This window comes from Lolium rigidum, chromosome 6 (genome assembly GCF_022539505.1).
Source record: "Lolium rigidum isolate FL_2022 chromosome 6, APGP_CSIRO_Lrig_0.1, whole genome shotgun sequence".
Taxonomy (NCBI): domain Eukaryota; kingdom Viridiplantae; phylum Streptophyta; class Magnoliopsida; order Poales; family Poaceae; genus Lolium; species Lolium rigidum.
In genome coordinates, this window is record NC_061513.1 from 239047535 (window position 1) to 239074249 (window position 26715).

Genomic DNA, 26715 nt, shown 5'->3' on the forward strand with positions numbered 1-26715 from the left:
AAACTCTGCATAATTTATGAAATTGCAACATCCCCGCTTAATTTACAAAAATGCACAAGAAATGGTCCCACTTTTCTCGAGAAAAAAAGATCGTCGCCTCTGACGGTGCATTACACCGATCTAACTTTCTTATGGGTTTACACATATTCTTGGATTTATTTGTTTGAATAATTTCCTTTTACTTACAATCGTACCGTTTATCCTAAAAACATTTTCATTTTGATCGAGGCATGCATAACATCAAAGCAAGTGAACGATCCCACAATGCAGTATATTATAGGATCCATAACACAAACCTTTTGAAAACTATGCAATACAAATATGCATGTGCGCATCGTTCTGATGCAGAGGCATGCTCTCTTTAAGAAAAAAACACCAACTAACCTTCAACAATGTGCATTCTCTCCTCCTAGTAAATAATACACACACTAGTTGTGATGCTGTATGTCAAGAGGCTCTAAGCACACCAAGTCACAAACCCACAATTTGTCAGCAAAATGTTTGCTAGTTTTCGAGCAAGCGAATCCTCTGCAACGATCGAAAATCATCGTTATTATCATGCTCATGGTTTCGAATTTCAGTTTCAGGATTCTCTTTTTGTTTGGCTCCTACTGAAATCATGGAAATTTAGCCAAAGGAGTGAAGTTTTCTGTCGAAATTCATCAAAATTTTGAATAATATTTTGGATATGTTTTGGATCCATGGGTACTGCTGAAATTACTGAAATACTTTGACCAAAAGGTAATTATTTGTGTGCACCAAAATCATTTCGTTGAAAACTTAGTGAAAGTCAATTCCATGATCCTGCTCTACTATTTTTTCTATAACATGAAAAAGAAAAGAATGCTTTGGGGTCTTCTCCAAAACATTGTTTCGACGCTGGCCGCTACTTCCCAAGCATCTCTCCACAAGCATCCGCATCGAACTCCCCCACACAAAAATATCGCCAGCTTACCATTTCAGTCCAAACAAATTTCCTTCTCGCAGCGGTCCGTGGACGGCGACGCCCGGCCGACCTCTATCACCACCACGGCCTATCCTGTATCCTCCCCGCGCGCGTCTCCGCCACCCAAATCCCGCCCGCTCCCACCCATAAACTTATCCAAAACCACCCACCCCGATCCTCCACTTTGCATCCAGCTTCCAAGCTTCCCAGGCTGCTGCAGCAATGCCGGCGCTCGGGACGCTCTCCGCCGGCGGCGCCGCCGCCGGCGTCGCGGGCCTGCTCCGCCTCCGCCGCGGCCCGGCCGTCGCCTCGCCGCTGCCGGCCGCCGCGCGCGCCGGCGCCGTGCACGACGGCGGCCAGCTCGTCTGGGGCCGCCAGCTCCGCCCCAACCTCCTCCTCCCCGCCGGCCTGCTCCCGTCCCAGCCCTCCAAGAGGCTGCCGCTCCGCCCGCCCGCCGCCTCCTCCTCCGACCCCGCCCCCGCCGGGTGAGTGCTGCTGCTGATTCTTTTGGAAGCTTCTAGAACCCTCTGGCCGGCCGTTCCCTTGTTTAGACGCGCCCGTTGGTTTCCTCGCCCGCCCCCACGCGCGGCTCGCATAAAAAAATCACTTGCATTCGCGCTGCTTCACACGTTGCCCCACTAGGCACTCGCTCATTGCAGGCACTTCAAAAAACTGGTCCCACCTGCAGCCACACTGATCGCTGTTCAGTGGGGCTCCATCGATGAAATCTGTATAAAACTGATTTGGTAGCCTATCTGATATCGGAGAGTACAGTAGACTGGACAGCAGTGCTGTGCTTTTCATAAATATAAGTTCTCATTTCTGACTGCGATCTCTGGTAACAGGGACACGAAGTCAGTGGGGCTCCTGGAGAAGTACCCTGCAATCACCACCGGATTCTTCTTCTTCATGTGGTACGTTTTCGCTGCCTCGCCGCTTGGCCTACACGTCGAAGTCAAGTACAGTTTCAGTGATTTCTTCAGCTAATGCTGCATTCTGGTGCAAGTGCTTCTGCAGGTACTTCCTCAACGTCATCTTCAACATCCTCAACAAGAAGATCTACAACTACTTCCCCTACCCATAGTAAGTGTGTCTTGGATGCTTCACATTGCTATCAAACAGTGAACTCGGCGAGCTGAAGAATCTTTGCTTTCAGTTTTTGTGCTCGAGCTGCAACTTATATGAAGAATCTTTGCTTACAGCTTCGTGTCAGTGATACATCTGCTCGTGGGTGTCGTGTACTGCCTCATCAGCTGGGCCGTCGGTCTCCCAAAGCGTGCGGTAATTTGTGCTACCTGCCCCAGTGTTGTGTTTTACTATTTGAAAATTCACATGACAGTCAAAATGGTGTTCAGTTGAGATGAATTATGAAACTTAGGCTGTAGGAACAAGGTTTCGTAAGCTTTATACGTACTGTTCGACTGATAGGCCTCCTGTAATTTTCAGTTTAAATAGGTTCAACTGATGGAACATCTGTCACTGCCATGTTTAATACTCTATCTAGATAAAATGCAAAAAATCTCACACTTTCTGGTTTGTGGAGGGTGTAATGAAGTACGGGTGCTTGCAGGTGTTAAGTATATGGTACATATCCTTTATTTAAACCATAATGCAGATCTTCTGTTGTTTGTATGGCTCAAACTGAACTTGATTTACACCCTTCATCTTTTCATACATTACAAAAGTTTCTGTTTACAAAAGAATGACATTCCTCTTCTATCGTAATATAAGAGAATAGTGCATCACAAATCATCACTGCGTTTTATCCAATGTCGTGTTTTTTACGAGGAAACTAGCAACAAATTGACACAAAAAAAACCTGCTGTTTTCTGTAGCCTATCAATTCTACGCTCCTGAAGCTGCTCTTCCCTGTGGCTTTGTGCCATGCTCTTGGTCATGTCACAAGCAACGTGTCCTTTGCTACAGTTGCAGTCTCATTTGCCCACACTATTAAAGGTGACTCTTTCATCTGCACATTTCATTGTGGAGTTCTGTTGCTCTTTTTTTGTGTTATATAAGCTGATTCTTTTCTGTGTCACATAATTGCAATGCAGCTTTGGAGCCCTTCTTCAATGCAGCTGCTACCCAGTTTGTCCTTGGGCAGACAGTTCCCTTGTCTCTCTGGTTATCTCTTGCCCCCGTTGTGCTTGGTAATTCTCAACTAAGTGTTTTATTATCAGTTTGCTAGTTAAAGAGTAGATAGTATAAACAACAAGAAAGAAATGTGTGATACAGTGATTGAAAACTAATAATAACTTCGTCTAAAAAACTAATAATATTTCCTTGCCATATGAGGTTCATTTTGTCCCAGTTATTGCTGTCATTTTTCACTTGATAACACATGCTACTTAGTATTTCTAGCTTCTTTGATCTCACTAGTACCGTGGCCATGCCATTTTCCTCTTCAACCTATTTAACTACTTGAATTACCAGGTGTTTCAATGGCATCCCTCACCGAACTTTCATTTAACTGGAAGGGTTTCATCAATGCCATGATCTCTAACATCTCCTTCACTTACCGAAGCATTTATTCCAAGAAAGCCATGGTTTGTGCCACATCATATCTTTTACTGCTCATTCGATATTTTCTGCCTCAACTCGTGCTTCTGAACTTTCTGTTTTTACTATTTTTACTTGTTTTTGCAGACCGACATGGATAGCACCAACGTGTATGCTTACATCTCAATAATTGCTCTTATCGTCTGCATACCACCAGCAATTATTGTAAGTGTGATAAATTCAGCCCACATAAAAAAGGAAAATATTTGTGCATTATGCTTATGATTGTTTTTCCCATGATCTACCTTGCAGATTGAAGGACCCCAACTTATGCAGTATGGATTAAATGATGCAATTGCAAAAGTAGGAATGACAAAATTTGTTTCAGACCTTTTCCTGGTCGGACTGTTCTACCATCTCTACAACCAGGTAACCATTTTGATACCATGCAAACTGTACGTGTGCTCTTTTTGGCATAATAGGTGTAGCATTTAAGCTTTCTCATGTCATTATGCCATACTTTGATAGCACTAGTAGCTGTAGAATATTTCCTTCTTATGCAATATTCATATCAACATTAAGCAGTAATTAATGATGATGTTGCCAAATGGGTGCGTCCATTTTTTGATGGACAACCTACCTTCCATCTATTATAATCTATAACATGGCTAATGCATTATGCCATGGCAGCTTGCTACAAACACATTGGAGCGGGTGGCCCCTCTGACGCATGCTGTCGGTAATGTGTTGAAAAGGGTGTTCGTCATTGGTTTCTCGATCATCATCTTTGGTAAGTAAAATATTCCTGTTGTTTATGAGTGAATAGTATTTGTTCCCTTGTCAGTTTTTGGACACTGCTGTGCCTACCTTAACACCGGCTAAATCTTATGTTCAACAGGCAACAAAATTACCACACAGACTGGTATCGGGACGGTCGTTGCAATAGCTGGTGTTGCCACCTACTCATACATCAAGGCTAAGATTGAGGAGGAGAAAAGGGTAAGCTTTCAATCAATTATTACAATGTCTCCTAATCTGAGTACATGTAAAGCAGAACTGCTATGACTAGTTTCCAACTGGAATATGGTTTGCACGATAGCAATGATTTTTGTTTTCGGTTACCCAAGCAAGATTACCTACTCCGTAGTACTTGCTAACGATAACAATTCTTTACAAGCAATATGCATAGTATTACAAATTGCTCCTCAGTAGCGAAATTCCTCAGAAGTCAAAAAGCCAGACATTTGAAAAGTAGAAGTAATGGCAAGACAAGAACCATTCAATACCAGGATTGTTATGGTCAATGCTAACCATAATTATAGAGAAAATAAACTTGGATTTCTAATATTACATTTTCTATGATTCACGGCCAGTGTTATAATGTCATCTCATTATCTTGCTTCAATCTTGCAGGCGAAGAGCGCTTGATGTGGTTGCTGTGAATATGGTCGGATGGTTCTGGTGCTCGACTTGCACTGTGCATTGGAGACATGGAGGAGAACCGTAGAGTCTCCTCTTCGTTATTTTGTTTTTGTTTTTGTTTTTATCTGCGCAACTGTTCCCGGTCTAAGGTTGAGCAGCAACAATGCAGATGGTATCCTTCATATTGTCACCGAGAGAGCTCAAATGTGCAGGAATAAACGCTCGTACTTGTAAAGGCTTTTTGTTGTGTGTGTGTGATATCCGAGCATCTATATTCTTCTTTTTGGTTCTTCTGTTGTGGACGTTGGATGAAAGAAATCAACCAGTCTCCTTTCTGCTGTGAACCCTTAGTCGGTAGGCCATATGTGCGCATAATGTGGCAACAGGTCTAATACGTCGGAAAATGATTAGCCAAAGCTACTCTAAGCTTCTGGAAACATTCGTCCGAGCCATCCTAACAAGAGTTAATGATTAGCTGAAGATAGGGCAATGTTACTCTAAGCTTCTGGAAACTTCTGTCTGTGCCATCGTAACATGGGCTCCAATACTAGCAACCATGACACTGAGTCACTGACAATGTAGACATTGCCCATTCCCTAAGAGCATCTCCAGCCGCGTCCCCCAAACCGTCCCCCAAACCGCGCCGGATCGAGCGTTTGGGGGACGTGTTTCGTTCGTGCCGCGTTTGGGGGACGTCGCTCCCCAGCCGCGTCCCCCAAACGCCGCCCCCAAACATTAAAAGTATTTTTTTTAGCTAGAAAGAAACTATTTAATAATATTCAAATCGGTTGAACATAAACAAATTATATATAAAACTTCGAAAAAATATAATTAAATACATATAAACTATCTACTTCTTCTTCTTCGCCGATGGCCCCGCCTCGTCGTCGTCATCGCGGTGGCGCTTCCTGCTCGTCACCTCTTCCGAAGAGGCGGTGTCGGCGCTCGACGCGTCGTCGTCGCCGGTGCTCGTCGGCTGCGCCTTGGCCTTCGCCTTCGCCTTGGCCTTGGCCTTGGCCTTGGCCTTGGCGGCCTTCGCCTTGGAAGCCTTCGCCTTGGCCGCCTTCGCCTTCGCACGGGCCACCGCCGCCGCCGCGGCCTCGCTCTCTTCTTCCTCCTCCTCCCGGCCCAGCCATTCCTCCTCGCGGTCAACTGGCGGCGGGGAATCGTCGCCGCTGCTCGGCGTCCCGGCTCTCTCCCACCAATGGCGCCAGCCGGCAGGCTTTCCCTCGCCGGAGGTGTCGGACGGGAGGCCGGGAGATGTAGCTCATCGTCGCCGGAGGTGTCGGATGAAGGCTTGGATGAATGGTGGCGTGCGTACGGCGTACGTACGGGTCTTATTGAGCGCGGATGAACGGCGGCGCGAAGTCGAAGAGAGCAGCGGTTGCTCTTCCGAGGAGTCGGCGCTCCATTCCGGCGGGGTTGGCGCGTCGTCGACGCGGTTGCCAATGCGACGGTTCCGCTTCCTGTCAACTGCACCGTCGCTACGTATGTGGCGGTTGAGCGTCCGAGCCGCTGACGGGTCGGCCCCGCCACTCCCCGCCTCGCTTTTCGCTGTGTCCGGCGTCCCCGGTGCGTCCCCTGTGGGACGGGGACGGGCTCGGGGCGCCGGACACCGAATGGGGGCGCGCCGGACAAAAAAGGGCTTTGGGGGACGCGGCTGGAACGCTTTTTTTGTCCGGCGCGCCCCAAATCCCTTTGGGGGACGCGACTGGAGATGCTCTAACATTCTAGCTCAAAATTGATCTAGTTCATGTGCTATTCGTACAGGATAATAGTTCCAATATAACTGATTTTGAACAAAAGCAAAAATTCCCATACACAGACACGGTGCAAAATCTCTAACCTCAAACCTACATGGGGTTTGTTGCCAGCAATCATCCTGGCTGCATATGTAAAAAGACTCAAGCAAATTATGGAGATAAAAACAACAACATATCAATATAATTTTTACAGGCATGTTACGGGATACCCTCATTTAACCAATTCCGCTCATTGGCCTCTTCAGGCAAACAGAATCTACCTAGCCACACGGTGGCAATATTCACAACCACTTCTGCTAGTCTATAGAATGCCATTTAAATCTAAGAACCCAAAAGCCTTTTGATCCCAGCCTTTTGGTCAGACGTTAGCCTGGAAGGGAACTTGATACTGAACTTAACCCGCAGGTTTCCCTTCTTATTCGGCTCCTTGGGTATTGGCATGCCCTCTCCAGGGATCACCTCTTCATAGCTAGGATGGATCACTGAGCTAACGGGTACAGACAGAATACGCCCATCAAGCGTAGCAACACGCACAGTATATCCAGTCAGTGCTTCAACCAAAGAGATCTTCTCTGTCACGACGAGATCATTTCCTTCCCTAGTGAAAACGTCATGGGGCTTCTCTTCAATGATGAAAACAATATCAGCAGGTATCATGTTTGGAGCTTCATTTCCCTTCTCAGGAAAGGTGATCTTTGTCCCCTTCTTCCAACCAGGCTTTACATCTATAGTCAGAATTTCTTCTACTTGTGAGACTCTCCTGTAAAGATAAGTAAAATTAGAAAGCAGGCACCCAGTATAAGAAGTTTGCAAAGAGAGCATGGTCTTGGAAAGAAAAAGGCTCACAAGAAATAACAATCTATTTTTGTCACAGCATAATATCAGGTACCACAGCAGATGCAGATGAATCAAATCATTGAGGGACTATGTCATAAAATGCAAATATCATACACTGTCCCTAAAATAGGCCGCACACAAGCTAACTAAAACAGTTAACGAGATGACCAATCCCGCACCAACAACGACTTGTTCTGAAAGTCAGACTGAAATAGATATGCAAATATGAGTTGTACTTCCTCCGTCTAAAAATAGGTGTCTCAACTTTATCTAGATACGGATGTATCTCTAACTAAAATGCATCTAGATACATCCGTATCTAGACAAAAGTGAGACCTATTTTTAGATGGAGAGAGTATATCTATTTTTAGAATGTTTCCAACATTCCCATTAGCAAAGCAGAACAACTGGACAAAATTGGAAGGTAATCATTACGGAAAGATGAAAGCTACCATTAAAAAGGAAATATGAGATGGCAACGTGTCTGAAACCGGGTGTTATTTGGTGTGTCCAAAATTTTCTCCGAATCGGATACTCGAATCCGAGTCGGATTCTGACAATGAGATACTCGAATCCGAGTCGGATTATAACAAGAGCACGTGTGTAGCTCTTGTTACATTATTTACAATATAAAGAGATGCTTGGCAAGGAAACAAGATGATTAACACACAGGACTTCCGTGGTTAATAATAGCCAGGTATCATCCCTGCGTTACAAAAAACTAAAAATACCATATAATCTCTGGCTCTGGACAATCTCAAGTTCTCAACCCTGTCATGGAAGTATAAAGCCAAGTGCTAAGCAATTAAAATGCATCACTATGTATACCTAAAATAGACATCTTGCCTAGTTAGTTGACGACTATGAATTAACATAGCTATTTCTAATAGTTCTGTGGAAAACAAGTTATGTCCTTGCAGCAATAATGGGCACACAAGGCCATAAAAGAAAAACAATTTTTGCTCCAAATAAAAGATTGTAATGCAGCTAATTCAGAAAAGGAGAATTCATTTAAATCCCTATAGCCTATAGGGGAGCTTACACCCTGCAATTTCTCATAGCTAACGTGCCAAGCTGAAAAGTAACTGGAATATAGAGGAAGCTTACCCGGTGGCCTCTATGACCTCTCTTGATATTTTCATCTTTTTGGCTACACCCTTGTACAAATCAGCAAGGGTAACTGGCAGCCGGTTCTCAATGGATGCAGGCTTGTGTGATGGGCGCGGCATATTACTTGCAGAACTCTGCGCACCAAATTGCGAGGAGAGGAACTCATTGCCAAACATTGACCCGTAGGATCTAGGGTCCCCTCTCATGCCGCCAGTGCCACCTGACATGCCACCCATGCCACCCATACCACCCATGCTTGAGAATGGCCCAGAAAATCCGAAGAACTCGGCAAATATATCATCTGCACTCCTCGGATTGAAGTGGAATGAGGTGGAATGGCCACCGCCAGGGTAGAAGGGAGATGCACTAGGACCTCCCGCGCCTGGGGGAGGCTGTCCCTTCAACCCTTCTTCACCAAGCTGGTCATATACTGTGCGTTTCTGGGAATCGCTAAGGACCTGAAAGGTCATGAGGTAACGCATAGCATCAGTGTACATTTATAATAAATTACTGGATAAAGAGTATTTAACAAACACAGGAAGTTGATCTCGCTCAAGGTCTGGACTAAAAATAACGTTTCAAAATTTCTCTACCAGATAATAGCAACTATAGATTAAGATTTTCAAGTGTGTGAATCCTTGCGACTAAAATCGTAACAAAGAAGTGGATTAGAGTTTGCATCAACAGAGAAGTTCCTTCCAGCTTCAGGCAGTTGTTTCTGCTTCCTGCTTGACATTACTCCTAAATTGTGAACTCCAAACAAGGATGCAAATCACCCCTCCTACACATTAGTTATGCCCCTAAACGACACAGTAACATCCAACGATATAACCAAAGGATTTGCGATGCAGTTCTAAACATTTTCCAGTTTAAAGCTTCAATTTTTCTAAACATGCCAAATCATTTGCCTTGATGCAGTAAGACCTACAAGCACAACAAAATAGCATACAAATATCATGTAAAAAACTGGCCCTTAAACGGAACCGCTTCCTACCAGCGCACACAATGGCAACGCCAATACATCGATCTGAATTGATCGCCTACAGAGGAGACTTGTTATCTAGGGTTGTTATCTTCGATTCACGTTTTGTGTACGGATAGAATAGACAATCTGGATGATTTCCCTAATCGGCAGGCGACGATCCAGGCGGAAGAAGAAGAAAAAAAGAAGTAATCTTGGGTAGAGGGATGAGATCGAGAAAGAAGGAACAACCTCGTATGCCTCGGAGATCTGCTTGAACTTTGCCTCCGCGTCCTTCTTGTTGGTGGGGTTCTTGTCCGGGTGCCAGCGCATGGCGAGCTTCCGGTATGCCTTCTTGAGGTCGTCGTCGCTGGCGCCGCGGTCGACGCCGAGGACCTTGTAGTAGTCGACCCCCATCTCCTTGGGCGCCTCGGCGGGCGAGTCCTTGCGGCGGCGGGTGGGCCGCGTGGACGACGACTCCGGCGGTCTCCGCTTGGCTCCCCCGCCCCCTCGAATCTTGCCGGCCTTCTCGGTTCCTCGCCGGAAAAGGTCGGCCCGCTCGCTCTTGTCACCAGCCCGTGGGTGGTGGCCTCGGTCTCCGGTTCAGTTTCAGTTTGGTGCTTGTGACGGGAAAGGCGGCTTTGCCTCGGGTCGGAGGGTGTTGATAGGAAATTAGGGAGGCGTAGAAGGTTCCAGAAGGGCTTGGATGGGATACGTGTACTCACGGACACCAGGTGCTGCTGGTGTTGGGTTTGGTCCCGGTTTGGGCTCTGCGGCGCAGCCCGTCCGGTCGGACATGTCACGTCATCTTTCCATGGATTCGTACGAGGTTAAATTGTTGGCCCAGTATAGGCCCGGTTCCCATTATCTGCGATGAATAGACGGAGTTCAATCTATACCTAATAATAAAGGAGCTAAGGTTTCTGCCAAAAAGTTTCGTCAACGCTTTTTTTAGACCGTTTTGCCCTCCCACCAAATCACATAATACTTCACATTGCCATGGTACCAGTTGGTTTCTATACCTAATAATAAAGGGAGAAGCGTTTCCACGGTTTGGTCCGTATGGTTCCGCTGTCCTTCCCTGCTTGGTTTCGTCCGTCGTCGGTGATAAATTTTTGTTCGCCTTCCGACCTGCCGTGTCAAAGCCGAACTCGGTCGCCCTCCCCCCTCCCGCAGGGACTCTCCCTTCCCGCACGGAAATAAATCAGCCCCCATGGTGCTGGGCTCTGGTGCAGATCGATCACGGCCTCCGTGATCTCCCGACAGCCAGCAAGGCAGAAGCGGCGGAGGTCCAATGTGGCGCAGCGCTGGGGCCTGTGAGGCTGTGACGGAAGACCAGGGCCGTCGTCCTCACCGCCATAGCTAGAAAATCGACGCCATCACTACTAGGTCCCACGTCACCGCAGCGAGCTCGCCGGAGATCAAATCAATCCCGCGGCCTGAACCTACGCATGATTTGATCAATTTTCCGAAAAAGTTCAATCGGTTGGAGGTACAGGAATCGATCCTCATGCCACCCAGCTAGCAGCCGAAGGCGCCAGGTCGCCACCACCAAGCAGCCTGGCCAGATCTTCCCACCGCTGCCTCCAAGAGTTCCCGCAGACCCTGCGCGTCCTGACCTCTGCAGGCTATAGCGATGCTTCAAAAACATAAGCCACGGGACAGCGTCCAGGAGGACAAGCCGAAAAGGCCACGGCGACACGATTCCTGGCCATTGACACAATAGTGGTAGCACGGGAGAGGGGAGACGCGGTTGGACGTTATCAAGGAGTGTGAGACCGCTTCAGGGTGGCATGGCGAGCCGCTCTTGGCGATGGTGGTGGAAGAGGCAGTGGGTTCCAGCCGCACGTCGGAGCGCGTGTCCGACGATCATCAAGAACAGCTACCGGGACAACCTACTGTAACGGGCGCCTGTCTCGAACAGCGACATGGACGGCAACTTGCATCGACTCATCGGCTCCGGTGCGACAGCCGTACTTCTACGATGCCGATGAGGACGGCCGCGCCGTTGAGTGCGCCATCTGCTTCTACGTGTGATTAGTTGTTGAGTGTTGACTCGCTCCTTCGCAAATCAGATTCCTCAGTCTGTTCTAAACTTTTGATCTATTTGTTCTATTCTTTTTTCCTCGGTCGTTCAGTTCTATCTGAGACTGAATCCAGGTGTTGCGCCGGTCAGTTCCACTTCATCAAAATTTCTTCATCAGGATCTCTGTAACTTTTGTTTGAATGTATAATGAGTTTCTGGAGTGCTTCTCCACGGCAGCTTATTTAACTATTTTGAGATGATTGCACTACATTGCTGCAGACGGGAGAAGGCAGGACTAAAAACCCAGCCAATTGATAATTTTAGAGGGGTAGTGCCTCTACTAGATGACAAACTCTTGATTTTTTTTTGGATTTTTATAGAAAGGTAATATAGTGTTTGCCTTCAATGAATTAATTTGTGCTCACTGCTTATGTGCTCCATCCAGTAGGCCACATACAAATGCATCTTTTGACCGCCACACATTTGGGAAAAGAAGAATAATTTTCACGCTTTGAATGTGCATATGTTTGATATAAACTGAAATATATGTACATGCTTGTCTGAATTTAACATCACTGTTTCGCTGTCAGGTTGGTTTGATAATATGCAAGATTGCCACTTCTTAAGAAATATAGTTCCTCCTTATTTTGCTTCATGTTAAAAGCTGGATGTGTGAAACAAATGACTTATTGCCGCAATTTCACTTTTTTTGATAGATGAGTACTGCATATCTTGAAGTTATATCGAATAGTCCGAATTTGAAGCAGTAAGATATACTCCATGGTTGATAGCAACTGAGCCTTGAGTTCCACCGACCGTGAGAATCATCACGAACCTACTCAAAACACTAGCTAGCAAGGTTGTTTACATAGGTTTCTGAATTAATTGTTTTCCACTTTAGTTTGATTCTCTCAATTCATGTCAAGTTTTCAGAAAAAAAGCATCTTAATGTGTCTTTGGACATGAAAATTATGAAAATACCATACTAAAAAATGCTGCCATATATGCAAAGGTACCTTCCCTTGGACGGGAGGGGACTGCAAGGTCGTGCCTGAGAGTGAATGAAGAAGAGGGTTCGCCTCTAATATATATGAAATGTTACTTTCCTTAACCGGTAGCATGGTGGGTAACTGGCCGACAAGAAACAATCCACGTTTTACTATTTATAAGTACTCTCTCCGATCCATAATAATTATTGGGCTTTAGTTCAAATTTGATTGGAGTAATAGTATAGATATAGATTATGTTTGTCGTGAATATAATAAGAGAAAACATGACCACGCTTAACGATAGCGATAAGGAGGTGGTCAACGTGATGGTATGCTGGAGAGTTTGATTGATGGTTTGCTGTAGCGTTAAGTATTTCTGTCTTCCGATGCGTTCCGGTGCAACGCATGCTGCCAAAATTTTCGTCCAATATTTTTTTTTGGACAGTTTTGCCCTCTCACCAAATCGCATAATACATTAAATTGTCACCATACCAGTTCATCCTCCGAGCGGAATCCTCCCCCCCCCCCCCCCCCCGTTCCTTCTCGACAGCCACAACTCCCCTCCCCTACTTCCGGCGCTCGTCCACAAAGACCCTTGCCGCACACCGCCAACGAACCGGCGAATCCGCCGCCTGCCGCCCGTTCCTTCTTTGCATCGACAGAGGCTTCTATGGGATCCTCTTCTCGCGCAGTGCTTTTTGTGGTTGATTCGGGAGCGACGGTGGGTAAAGATGACCAGCCCCAGATCCCCCACTTCCTGAGATCTGGGTCATCCGGTGGCTGAGCCCCTATCCCCAACGAGTCATGATTTGGCTCTATCCCGGCCTGCTCGCTAGATGCCATTAATTAAAAAATTATTTCTTATTCGTACCCGGTGCAACGCACGGGCATTTGTGCTAGTGATATATAAAGCTCACAAAGGTTTATCTAAAGCAGCGTCTGCTTCTCTCAACAAAAAAAAAAAAGCTAAAGCAGCGTCCGCTTTAGAAGCTATCTTAGCAATGCCATAATTGCCGAGTTGAAATAAAGAGAACTAGCAAAAGATTTCGCTTATCTTGGCTATAAAATGATCTCTTAGAAAGATCTAAAAAAAATGATAAGACATTTCTTCTTCTCTTTGCTCACATGTTTTCTTGTTTAATTTGAACAACCACATTACTTCATAAGAATACAAACAACGGTTTATATAGATACCTTATCGAGGTTCCATATACTGATATGGTGGTCGTGCTTAAAACCTTTGGTATTGGTCAAGTTTATGCTTGGTTTGGTCTTCTAAGGTTGTCTACATTGCGGTCATCGAGGAACATGGAGATGCAAATAGTGAAGCAAGGTACAAAATGAAAATGGGTTGATGTATTACCTCTCCAAAGTCCTAGCACCTAATTCTACTCATGTTTCACATATGTTGTATCTTTTGGTCTGGAACTTTGGATAGAATTGTCTACTTCCAGCATGTTCTAAACCTTTTCTGGTCTTAGGCATAGATGAATATCATCACAAATTCACGAGTTATATTTGTTTTGTTAGAACTCAGAGCCAATCTACCTTTTTCAATGTTCATATCAACTAGATTATCAGGAGCTGAACTTCTTTGACCACTAAAATGAGTCTCTAGCCCCTGTCCCAAATATCTGTGCAAGTTCATATGTAGTGTCAACTAAATACTAGAGAGGACACAAATTTTACACTCAACTTAGAGTATTGAGTGAGAGAATTTCTTGGAGGCTTTCCTGTATCCTTTTAATGTTGAATGTCAATGAAACACCAGACTACATCTTACTGGTGCTTCATATGCAGCCACATCTTATACATAAAGTTGTTTCTTTAAGACAAGGTTTACTTAGTGCTAGGTTGATTTAGTTGCAGTAGGATTTGTTAGCAATTTGGTTTGTTAGCAGTAGGATTTGTTTGCACTCTGGTTTGAATGAAAATGAAAATGCTACTCCTACTGGTTGAATAAAGTAGCTACTGGTTACTCCTGCTGCTTCATTAGGTGGAGTTCTTTTGGTGGCAGTAGTTGATTTAAACCAAAGTAAGAATAAATTTTGGTGGCAGTAGGTGCTTCATTAGGATTTAAATTTTGGTGGCAGTCCATGCTGCTACTCTGCTATTGCTGGTGCATGCTACTACTGTGATGTTGATGCTCTGGTTGCAAAAGTATAGTTCTCTTGATTTAGTTCATTGTTTTCAAATTCAAAATAAAAGTATAGTCCATGCTACTGCTCTGCTATTGCTGGTGCATGTTGCTCCTGTGCTGTTGCTGCTCTGCTTGCAAAAGTATAGTTCTCTTGATTTAGTTTCATTATTTTTAAATTCAAAATAAAATTATAGTCCATGTTGCTGCTTTGCTAATGCTCACTGGTTGCTCATGCTCACTGTAATGAAATGATGAAATGAAGCAGAAATAAAAGGGCATTCTCTAGAAATAAATGGTGTACATGGTTCTCTGGAAAGTAGAGCATATAGAAATAAAATGGGCATTCTCTGGTTATAAATGATTTCTGCTCACTATATATGTGTATATGTTGTACATGGTTCTCTGGAAAGTAGAGAATATACAAATAAAATGGGCACTCTGGTTATAAATGAAATGGTTCATTCACTGGAAATAAAATGCTATGGTTCATTCTCTGGTTATAAAATTCTATGGTTCATTCTCTGGAAATAAAATGCTATGGTTCATTCTCTGGAAATAAAACGGGCTATGCAACTGCTTCTATTGCATTCTATATGGTGGCAGATGCATGGTGGCTACTCTCTGTAATAAAAGTGGTGATATGCTATGCTATTGCTCCTACTGTATTTTTATACTAGGAGGCATTGGCGCGGCGCACGCCGCGCCCATGACATTTCGATTGTAGGAAAGGCAAGTGGTTATGAATTATCGGCGTATATAAAGTAATAAAATCGAGTAAGTCTAGCAGATTAGTGGTGTGTAGCATAAAATCATGCAGTGTATATGTTGGAATTATGTGTGTAAAAAATTGTGCCGGAAATTGCACTGAACAACCTATTTATTAGATTTGTTTCTAAAAGTATTAGTATTAACCCCGAAATTGCCTGCGGATGGCCAGTGAGCTAAAACCGGAAGTATGGGTTAATTCTCTCTTCTTATAGTCTTACATATAGGACAAAAAAAATAAAGTTTTTCGATCACTTGCTTCGCTTGTCCTTTTTTGATCGGCTTTTTTTAACGCAAATAGATTCAATGTAGTAATTTCTTTTAAGTGAACTGGAGTAACGTGCAGATGGGCTGCTAATGGAACAATGGCCCATAGGCAATAGCTGTTCTGTGTTGTTGGGTTTTTAGTACGTGGATTGTTTTTCGAGGGAATTGCAGTACATGGACTAACTCCAGGAGTTGGGGTGTCTTCTCCCCGGATCCCCTTTCTCACTCCTCTGGCTGGAGCTTGGAGGAGCTGAGCTCTGTCGCCATTGATTCTGGGCGTCGTCGATGTCAGCCGACTCAGGAAGAAGGAAGGCTCGATCTAATCATCTAGCGGGGCCGTACTTTGTTCCTTCGGGGCGGCCACCTGGATGGCCTCGCTGCTTCGCGGCAGCGCGATGGCAAAGCGGGTGGCGTATGAAAGGCGGGGATGCGTTGCAGGGACGTCTGTGGAGGGATTCTTGAGACTTGGGTGGTGGAGCTCGTAGTTTAATGGAGGCTCCGGATAGAGGTGTGGCTCTCCGTGGGAATCGGCTCCATCGACATCGCCAATGGAATGGAAGGCAGCCAAATAATTGGTATGTTTCTCTCACTGGTTACTGAAAGCAATTTCGTTCGTATGCTTTATTTGAGTGGGCGAGGCAACCTCAATTTATTTTGTGCTAATTAGAGTGTAAAAACAGCAGAGCTTTCAACTCTGTCTTTAGCCTCTGAGGCATGCACAGAATGCATAGGCATTACGGATAGGTAGTGGCGCATGGAATATTCATACACAAGAGCAAACACAAAGCACAACAGTATCAAAAATAGTTCCACTACATGGTTCTACGCAAACAAAGCACAACATACCATAGATACTTGCCCAAAAGAAAAATATACTCTTGATGAATAAATCGTGCAGGTGTGAGTAAAGTAGAGTGATAAGATGAATGGCTTTCCACAATCACTTTTATCTTAGGAGGAGAGAATGATGGCTTAGTCTAACAGGCGTGGTAGAAAAACTAATAGATGGGATCTGCAATTACACAAAGCGACTTAGTATTATAGTACTTCAGCTACTTAATATTACTTCATTAGAGGTACTCAATGTTACAATAGCTCAATGGTCTGTTCACTATTGTAGAGTTGCTAGAAGGGTGCCTCATATTCTACATTGGTGTCGCGGTTGAGCCATTGCAAAGAAATCAAATTCTTCTATATAGGTTCTCTGAATGGCTAGTTCTTGCAATCACCATGGCCTTAATTAATTTCGACAGCTTCTGCAAACGAAACTGTTTACCACGATATTACGTGTTTAGCCATGGTTTATGCAATTTAGCTTTGGCTTTGCATCTTTACCTGACCAATTGGTCTATTTCTTCTTCTCGTGACCTGTACTGCAAACATCAAATATGGATTTCAGTCATTGGTGCAATCATATATAACTTGTATAAATGTATGCCTTCTTTTCCCTGACCCAGTCGGCCGCACCATGTATACGGAGTGTGGGAGACAGTCTATTGACGCTGGATCAGCTATAAGCAATATGAGAAGTGTCAGTGTGAGAGTGTACCTCACCTAGGTCTGAGTTAATTGGTCCCAGGACATCTTTGGTGGGCGTGACTTATGTGGTGCCGCAATCCTCTGATATTTTTGGACCTCTCAAGTTTCCAAGCAGGGCAGGAGGTGGTGGCAGACTAATTCTTGCGCCCGCAATTGCCTGGGATTTTTTGCCCACAATAACGGCCATGTGAGGTGGGATGTAGTATCAGTAGTATGCTCAGTCCTTGTTATTGATCACAAAGAGCATCTCATCTCTGCATGTCCTTGGAATGGCAGGGGAGCCAAAGAACAGAGTTTAACCGACTATCACCTCATCTTTCGCGGTTAAGGTCAATGTTGGTTCCGTTGGCTCCATTGGCGTGGAGTTTGTACCTGCACAAGGCAATAATGAAATCATAATGAATATGCTTGACATGTCCACTGTCAGAAGCAAAATTGACCAGTCGTGCATCCAAGATATTTTATTTATGCATCCAAAATTATCTATCTATGTTCTAAGCATCACCTAAAAGCAATGATATAGAATATGAAATTAAGGGTGTAGACGAACAAATTAAATAATAAATATGATAAATGGTAAGGTTATGCATACACTCAATTTTGGAAGCACTGCTTATGAATTTTAAAAGTAATCTAAGAAAAACTGTTCATAGCTTTGTCGCTATAGTCCACTTGCCAGTTGTAAATATTTGACGTGACCCTGATTGCAAGAATTAATCAACATACGTACCATATCTCCATTACTCATTGTGTATCATTCCTGGCAAACCGTCAAGCAAGTAAGCACGCACTTAGCAGATGCACAGTTGAGTTACATCAGCCATGGAAAGGGGACTTCATAACATCCTGGGACATGGAACAGCAGCACGATATACATGCTATACATTGAAAGTTGAAAGCCTTGAAGTTTGACAGCCTGAAACGCATAGACATCACATCACATGAGAGAACATGTAAAATTCTAGTGACCTCATCCCTAGCAGCGAAGTAGGCACAACCTATCTTCACTTTGTGAAGAGAAGGATAGATAAATAAGTTGAGGTAGTGGGGCATTGTTTTTACTAAATACGGAGACAAAATAATTTCAATGCTGAAAACTGCAGAATATCACATCACAGTCCACAACAATGATCCCTAGATCGTATATATTCTGCAGTGTTTTTTGGTCTCTGTTTTCCCAAATGCGGCCAATGCGTGCGAGGATTTTCCATTGATAGGTCTTTGGGTTTACAACTATAACCAATTAAGTCCGCATGGTGTATTTGGTCGGTACTGCATAGAAGAGGAACTACTCAGTAGGAAATAACCAAGGAAACATCAAAATTAGAAAGCAACAATGATATTTATAGACAAAACCTGTGTTTGCCTGAATGAACTGAAGCTCCATTTTGCTGGAATGCATGGCGATGGAACTTTGTTGGTAATCAAGATCTAGCTTTTCAGGGGCACTGGTTCTATTGGTGAGGCCTGGATAAAAAGGGGCTGCTCGTTGGCAAGCAGCCGCAATAGATGGAGAGCCAGAATCGTACTGGTCGGCAGCAAGTGGTCGGGGAGGACATAGAACAATGGGAGGTGAATCGAGCTGGTGTACTACAGCTGGTATGTTCGTACTGGTCGGCAGCAAGTGGTCGGGGAGGACATAGAACAATGGGAGGTGAATCGAGCTGGTGTACTACAGCTGGTATGTTCCTCTTTCTTGAAATACTAAAACTTAACTTCCTTTACATACATCAGCCAATTATATCGATCAGCTCTGAACTTTTTTTGTTGAGGTGAAGAAAATAATTGCATCATTCTCAATATTACTTTACTATTCCTTAGCATGCAAAGTTTTGTTCTCCCTGCATACGAATAAGCTAAAAGTGAAAAAGTAAAACAAAAGACTAAATACAAAGAAACCATGACTCTTTATTGAATCAAATGGTTATGACTATTAGAAGTGATAAAAGGACATATGAAATAAGGGATGGTGTGCAGCACACTGAATACATCTAAAAAAGCAATACAAAGCACATAAGAGGAACTACCGGCTATGCCACAACAAAGTACCATTTGGTAATAGTAAGCATACATAATGCAATAGCTGCAGACACCTGAAATTGGCTTCCTGGCATCTGCATACTTCTGAAGTTAGCTCCCTCACTACAGATTTGCACATACAAATAGAAAACAGTGTGGTGCGTAATTTTATAAAACTCACCGCAAAAGAACCTAGGTAGAAAACACAACACATGGGTGCGAGTTTTTTTTGAACTTTGCCCATGAAGATCTCCTTCATTCGTGGACGACAGCCTGCCAATTTCTGACCTGTATGTAGTTACAACTATTCTAATGCAAAATCCAAGCAAAAATATCGCCATGAAAGGCCATAAAAGTTTGGAAAAACCTGAGAAATACATGTGAACTGACCCTAAACACGCTCTAACGGCAAACCAAAAAATATTCAGTCAAATTCATGAATTTAAGGTACATAAATTGGTCGACTTAAATGCAAGATGAAAAGGTAAAAAAATTAACAAAAAAAAAAGACTTGGCACAGAAGCTACTATCACTTGAAGGAAGAAGTCAACTATATGCATGACAATAAGAGTTTACCGGTAGGAAACAAAATCAATCCTTTTTACCAGCTTTACTGCTTTCTGTGCACGCCCCGTTGCTGCTTACCCTTTTTTGCTTATCTTCTTAAGCGGAGATGGAGACATGAGGAAGACGTAGCCTACCGGAGCCTTGCCGATGGAGAAGATGAGGCTGGAGATGGAGACATGAGGAAGACGTAGCCTACCGGAGCCTTACTGATGGAGAAGATGAGGCTGGACCTCCTTACCTGATCCGCCCCTGCCTGCATCTATGGGACAGTACGGGAGGCTGTGTAGTGGCACATAAAAGTGTTGCCATGGGCGAGCTGACGCAAGTGCGGAACAACTTCTGACTGCGCCATCCATGATTGCAAGATCACCAGCGGCGCAGACAACTTCTGATGGCATCCTCCATGACTGCAAGATCACCGGCGACGCGGACAACTTCTGACGGCGTCCTTCATAACTGCAAGATCAACAGCGGCACCACGTGGAGAGCTCCGGACGGCGACCACAACCTCCTCAAAGGGTCCGAGGTACGTCGGGATAAGGCGGGAACCACCGCGGCGAGGCACGGCTACCGCTCCACCAGCGACCATGGCAACATCAGAGGAGAGCCCTAGGAGAGAGTTTGTGGTCTGAGAAGGGGAAGAGGGCGCCGGCCCTAGTGGGAGGAGGTGGGCGGTGAGGTAGGGAGGAAGGATAGAGATGGGGCAAAGCAGCCCCTCGCATCGATCTATGTGGAGTCGTGGGCACCGCTTTGACTACTTGGCTCTTTGACCAATCTTAAAAAAAAAAGGGAGAGGCCAACAGCCGGTTGCCGGTTGCCCAGGAAAAAGAAACGTGTAACAACTAATAGAGCAAATGGTGGAGAAAAAAAAAGAGAGCAACGTGTCATGCAATGGCTGGATAAAAGAGTGGATAAATAAGCCATGAACAGTAACCGAATTGCTAGGAGCGCACGAAATCAGCCACCCTTTATATAGGGTATATATTATGGTGGCAGATTCTATAAAAGTTCTACTGCTGCTACGCTACTCTCTGTAATAAAAGTGGTGATATTGCCAACATGTTGATATGCTGGAGTTTTTTTGCATTTTTGTACATTTGTAGGGATTGAGTTGCTATTGAGTTGTCGGAATGTTGATTCACTTCCGTTCCAGCAATTCTAGCACTCCGCATGACCATTTTTTAGCAAAAGTCATGCCGAATTTTTCCGTGAAATTTATGTTTGCTAATAGCTCTTTCATCTTTGATTAGGGCTAGCCACCATGTTGTCTCAACAAGATTTATAGTTGCACTACCATAAGTATTTATTGAAGTCGGTGGAGGATGCCGCCGGGGGTAGTGGCGACGACCATGAGATGGAGGATGCTGCTGGGGGTAGTGGCGACGAGCCAAGCGGCGACGAGACAAGTGGCGCCGCCAGGGTGGCACCGAAACAAGTGGCAATGAGCCAAGCGGCGCCGCCGGGGGTGGCGCCGAGACAAGTAGCGACGACCCGGCCAAGCGGCGTCGCCGAGAGTAGTGGCACCAGGACAAGTGGCGCCAAGCGGCCGCAGAAGGCAAGGCACCCAAACACGGTCACCACTTGCACAGACACAATCACAGAGGTGGACCCCAAAAGTGGTTTGCCAGTGGAGCCTAAGCATGTCGCGAAGGGGTACGGCAACCAACTGACAGCAATCCTCCGAGAGGTCGTCAATCTCAACAAAACGGACCTCCGAGGGAAGAACAAAAAACATTTGCGAGTCCAACTCCTTGCGAGGTTGCACGAACGATACAAGTTCCTAGGCGACTACTCCTCCACTCATGAAACCAAAAACATTGTGAACTCACAAGCCCTCCTCAAGTTCACTAAACACCTGAGCAGCTATAAGCCCATGGTGAGGAAGATGATTGCTGAGGGCAAAGGTTTCGAAGAGGTCCACTCTTCCTTTCCGAAGTTTACGCAAGAGGACTTCGATGATTTTGTGGACAATGAAGAGCTACAAGCGACCAAGAATCGCAAGACGTTGGGGAAGGATATGTGGGAGCTTAACATCGGCAACCACACCCTTGGGAGCCGTGGGTATGAGGGAAAGGATCCCTATTGGGAGAAGGAGGCCGAGGCCTATAGAAATTCCGGCATTGAGAACCCTTGGCACAAGTACAAGAACCCGCAGTAAATAAGATTTATTAGGTCCCGGTACCATAAAAAGGACCATCCGGGGAACTTGTCACGGACCCCAAGCTGGTAACTGACATAATTTGGTTCACGACCAACGAGAAGGTCATGGAGCTCAAGAAAAAACTGGTAAGCAATTTACCGGTTTAATTAGATCCTATGACTCATCAAGGATCGTTTATATAATAGTAGCAACATTTCTAAATGGTTCACGTTTCTTCCGCGGGAAGAAGAAAGACAAAGACTTGCCCAATGTGATGAAGGCTCCTCGTCCCGGGCGTCGACGGGCAGGGTAGCCCGGGATAAGCCTCTCATACGGGTGATAAACCTAGTTAATGAGCATTCACCTACGAGAAGGCCGAATAGAGGCCGTGTGGCTGGCACCGATATTGGCCACAAGCATTCTCACTACGGCTTGTCGTCTGCGGCAGATAAAAATGTGCGCGATGAGAGGAAGCAACGGGAGGTGGAGGATATGAGGAAGTCCATCTTAGCCGAAGTCAGAGCTGATTTGGTACGATGAATTACAGCTGAACTGGTACCACAACTCGAAGCTTCACTCGTACTTGAACTCAAAGCTGCAGTCGTCGCTGACGTCCAAGCAGATTCCGACGCCGTCCTCGCGTGGTATGAAGGTGGCAAAAAGGGCGCCGCCCGGTGGTTAGCTTAACTGCCAGCAACTCCGTGATGGCGCCGCCGGCCGCCAGCAATGACGATGTTATAATGGAGATTCCTCCGGCCAACGGCAATGACGCAGGTGCTAGGGATTCACTGGCCATGCCAGCTAGCAACGCCTCCGTCACTTGCACGCCCACCGCCGCAGGTGTCGGCCCGTCGACATTAGCCAAGCTCAACGCCCTCACGGTAATTAACTAAGCTAGTGTACATCAAGTTAATATATTAGTTTCGTCATCCTTGCCCTCTCTCTAACGACGTACACATGTTCTCGCAGGTGCTCTCAACGCCATGCACCTTTCTGATGAAAGTGAATGAAGAACTCAAAGATGTCGCGAGGGGGTCCATCATTCGGCCTCTAGACTCACATGAGATATTCCCGATGACTGTTACCGGGTTGAAGTGGATCGGGCATTACCGGGCTATGAGGATTTGTATCCTCCAAATCAACCAGATGGTGCCGATGACCAGATGAAGCTGAGCGAACTAAAGGGTTGGGTAGTGCTATGGCCGAAGACCCTATTTAGGATCAACACCTCCTCGGGTTCGACGGCAATCAAAGGAAAGCAGGTTGCTGCGACAGAAGTTAGCGCCACTCCACAATAGCCAGCGGCGCCGGTGGTCAGCGCCACTCCACAACAACCAGCGGCGCCGGTGGTCAGCGCCCCTCCACAACAGCCAGCGGCGCCGGTGGTCAGCGACCCTCCACAACAGCCAGCGACGCTAGAGGTCAGTGCCCCTCCACAATAGCCAGCGCCAGAGGTCGAGGCCTATGAACGTGACGACTTCAAATGGGATATTCCTACGTCTTTGTAGCGGCCCCGGGTAGTACCCTATTAGATTTGTTTGTTCCTTTTCTTTTATGCATCATCATGATGTCATGCATCATATCATCCATGTTTTTAACAAAATAAAATTATTTTTATAAAACCTCCTTTGCCTATCCTCTTAAATAAAACCCTAGTCTCACCCTGTCATATTCTCTATTTTATAATTGGGATTTCTATTTTCGTGCCCTCGGTTCCTTAGTTGTGCTCAGTTTTCCCCAGCTCCTTAGTTTTTCCTCAGTTTTCCCCAAGTCCTTGTTTGAAACCCGCAGAAGTAGCTCAGACGGCAGGAATCCGTTAAGTTGACCGTTCCGTGCTGACGAGTGGGGTCGTGTCGTTTGTGGGGTCGCGTCGTGTGGGGCTGGTAGGAAGGAACCGCGTGGGACAGGACGAGATCATGTTTGTGTGGCCGTAGCGTGTGGGGCCGTAGCGTGTGGAGCCGTGTGGGTCCGGGACGTGGGCACGAGTGGTTTCTGTCTCTTTCGCCCAGATTAGCAGTTTTCAATGTACCTTTTTCCTCTCTCTCACTCGATCTCATTCATATTTGATAGCCCAAATTGGTAGCAAATCTAGAGCAGCTTCTCCTTCTGTTTTTTAACGCCATTCATTTCTTTGTGCCTTCGTTTTTACCCAATCAGGTAGAAAATCTAGGGCACAAATCCGTAAAAATATAGGATAAGTTGCATACAAGCAGACCAACATAGCATAGATATATTCACGACGGATCCAACAAGTAGTACCGATAGAACCCTACAACATAAGCTACATTTTACATGAATTTAAACTGCTCTGACGTATAGAGCAGTCACATACGAGAGTGCAAGAGGCATGTTCAACGCCTCCGGAGTTGCGCCCGTGACTCGCCCGGAGGTTGCGCGAGTGAATCCCAAGTGCTTTGTGTTTGGCCATGAACGCATGCACGTTCACCGTCGTTCCAACTCTAGCACCGCATCCGCCAATGGATTCAGCATGGTTCACCGTGCGAGTTGAAGTCGGTGGCGCGGAGCTTCCTATTGCGGAAGGGGCACTTGTAAATGCCTCGAGCAAAGGGGCCATCGTAATGGCCGGACCGCAGCCTCCCGAGGACGTGACGAGTCTTGGTGTGGAAGGACTCGTCGTCGCCGTCGACGTCGCCGCTCCGCACTCGTCACGTAGCACCAAATATCGTGCAAAAAACATGGAGTCAATTGCAACGATGATGGAACAAAGAGTGAACAAAGATCATGCATGATAATATGGGCTCGAAAAAAAGAGGTAGCCGTAGTTACATTGGACACACTTATATCCAGGATTTGAGTCAGTAAACCAAAGATCATGCACAACAAATTTGTACACACCAATTGTTTACTCGACCAAACCCCGAATCAATTTGTGCCCAAATATTCATCATCATCGGCACAAATCTTAAACAAAAGCAAATCACAAGCACTAATAACGCAAGATCTAACACAAAAGGATTGAACTAGGAACACACGCACCCTAATAATGCAAGATCGAACACAAATGGATTGAACTAGGAACAGACGAACCCTAATAACGCTAGATCTAACACAAAAGGATTGAAATGGGATAAGAACAAGGGAGCAAAGGGTTACCTCCGGCTCGTCGTCGACGATGCTGGTGTCGTAGGGGTTCTCCGGCGCGACGTACGGCACCGGTTCGTACGGGTCCCAAGTGACGGGGCCTCGGACGGTGGCGGCGGCCGATGCGCCGGCGGCTGATGCGCCGGCTGCTACGTTGGAAGCAGCGAAAGGGGCCTGGACGGGGGCAGCGGCCGATGCGCCGGCGGCTGATGCGCCGGCTGCTATGTTGGAAGCAGCAACAGGGGCATGGACGGGGGCAGCGGCCGATGCGCCGGCAGCCGATGCGCCGGCGGCCGATGCACCGGCAATGGGCATCTCATTCTTGTCCATCGCCGGCGGTTTTCTTCGGGTTTTTTTCTTCGGTTGTGGAGAAGATGATGGGACAGGAGAGGCGGTTGCAGTGAGAACGTGCATCGAGGGAGAGAAAGAGGGGCTCTATAAAGACGAAGGTGGCGTGTACCGTAACACGCGTCCGCTATGCACGGCTGCAGCGTGCACCGCGACACGAGTCTAACCCTAGGACGTTTGGTGTACTCAGTTATAACCTCGGGCCTTATACAGAAATTTTATCTATACTCAGTTTTCCCCTCGAGTACTTAGACTGGTGATACGTCTCAAACGTATCTATAATTTCTTATGTTCCATGCTACTTTTATGATGATACTCACATGTTTTATATACATATATGTCATATTTATGCGTTTTCCGGAACTAACCTATTGACGAGATGCCGAAGGGTCGACTTCGTTGTTCTGCAGCTTTTGGTTTTAGAAATCCTAGTAAGGAAATATTCTCGGAATCGGACGAAATCAACGCCCGAGCATCCTATTTTTCCACGAAGCTTCCGGAACACCCGAGAGCCACCGGAGGAGGCCCCGTGGGCCCCGGATGATAGGCCGGCGCGGCCGGGGGTGGGCCGCGCCCCTACTCGTGTCATCGCCTCGTCAACCCTCCGACTCCGCCTCTTCGCCTATTTAAAGGTCCCCGACCTAAAACCTCGACGAAAAGCCACGCGTACGAGAAACCTTTCGGAGCCGCCGCCATCGCGAAGCCAAGATCCGGGGGACAGGAGTCTCCGTTCCGGCACGCCGCCGGGACGGGGAAGTGCCCCGGAAGGCATCTCCATCGACACCACCGCCATCTTCATCAACGCTCGCTCGTCTCCCATGAGGAGGGAGTAGTTCTCCATCGAGGCTAAGGGCTGTACCGGTAGCTATGTGGTTAATCTCTCTCCTATGTACTTCAATACAATGATCTCATGAGCTGCCTTACATGATTGAGATTCATATGAGTTTTGTATCACTATTCATCTATGTGTTACTCTAGTGATGTTATTAAAGTACTCTATTCCTCCTCCATGGTGTAACGGTGACAAGTGTGTGCATCATGTAGTACTTGGCGTAGGTTATGATTGTAATCTCTTGTAGATTATGAAGTTAATTATTGCTATGATAGTATTGATGTGATCTATTCCTCCTTCATAGTGTGATGGTGACAGTGTGCATGCTATGTTAGTACTTGGTGTAATTGCAATGATCTATCATGCACTCTAAGATTATTTAAATATGAACATCGAATGTTGTGGAGCTTGTTAACTCCGGCATTGAGGTGCTCTTGTAGCCC

At 45.8% G+C, this 26715-nt stretch overlaps 2 protein-coding genes and 2 long non-coding RNA genes across 10 annotated transcripts; 2 read left to right on the plus strand and 2 right to left on the minus strand.

The window, feature by feature from the left end:
- The first annotated feature begins 1153 nt into the window (after positions 1-1153).
- LOC124665308 (triose phosphate/phosphate translocator TPT, chloroplastic-like) lies at positions 1154-5102 on the plus strand. Its single transcript, XM_047202723.1, has 12 exons — positions 1154-1431; positions 1792-1860; positions 1964-2029; positions 2149-2227; positions 2782-2902; positions 3001-3096; positions 3380-3492; positions 3593-3670; positions 3758-3874; positions 4136-4235; positions 4344-4444; positions 4859-5102. Exons 1-12 carry the CDS (start codon positions 1169-1171, stop codon positions 4871-4873), a joined length of 1218 nt encoding a protein of 405 aa, XP_047058679.1. The 5' UTR covers positions 1154-1168; the 3' UTR covers positions 4874-5102.
- Positions 5103-6771: 1669 nt separating this feature from the next.
- LOC124662073 (dnaJ homolog subfamily B member 1-like) lies at positions 6772-10192 on the minus strand. Its single transcript, XM_047199962.1, has 3 exons — positions 9791-10192; positions 8575-9035; positions 6772-7390 (listed from the first exon to the last, which is right to left on the minus strand). The coding sequence occupies exons 1-3, from the start codon at positions 9953-9955 to the stop codon at positions 6952-6954; spliced, it is 1065 nt and encodes a 354-aa protein (XP_047055918.1). The 5' UTR covers positions 9956-10192; the 3' UTR covers positions 6772-6951.
- A 5722-nt stretch (positions 10193-15914) lies between these two features.
- Positions 15915-20816, plus strand: LOC124659795. Its single transcript, XR_006989712.1, has 3 exons — positions 15915-16300; positions 18708-18945; positions 19952-20816. It is a non-coding gene; the product is annotated as an uncharacterized LOC124659795 (long non-coding RNA).
- LOC124659794 lies at positions 16744-20559 on the minus strand. 7 transcript variants are annotated; one of them, XR_006989708.1, is made up of 4 exons: positions 20089-20559; positions 17995-20012; positions 17280-17636; positions 16744-17098 (listed from the first exon to the last, which is right to left on the minus strand). It is a non-coding gene; the product is annotated as an uncharacterized LOC124659794 (long non-coding RNA). The 7 variants fall into 7 exon arrangements; XR_006989711.1 differs by having other exon boundaries at positions 17995-19378; positions 19465-20558; XR_006989707.1 differs by having other exon boundaries at positions 17995-18536; positions 18621-20554.
- Positions 20817-26715: the final 5899 nt, after the last annotated feature.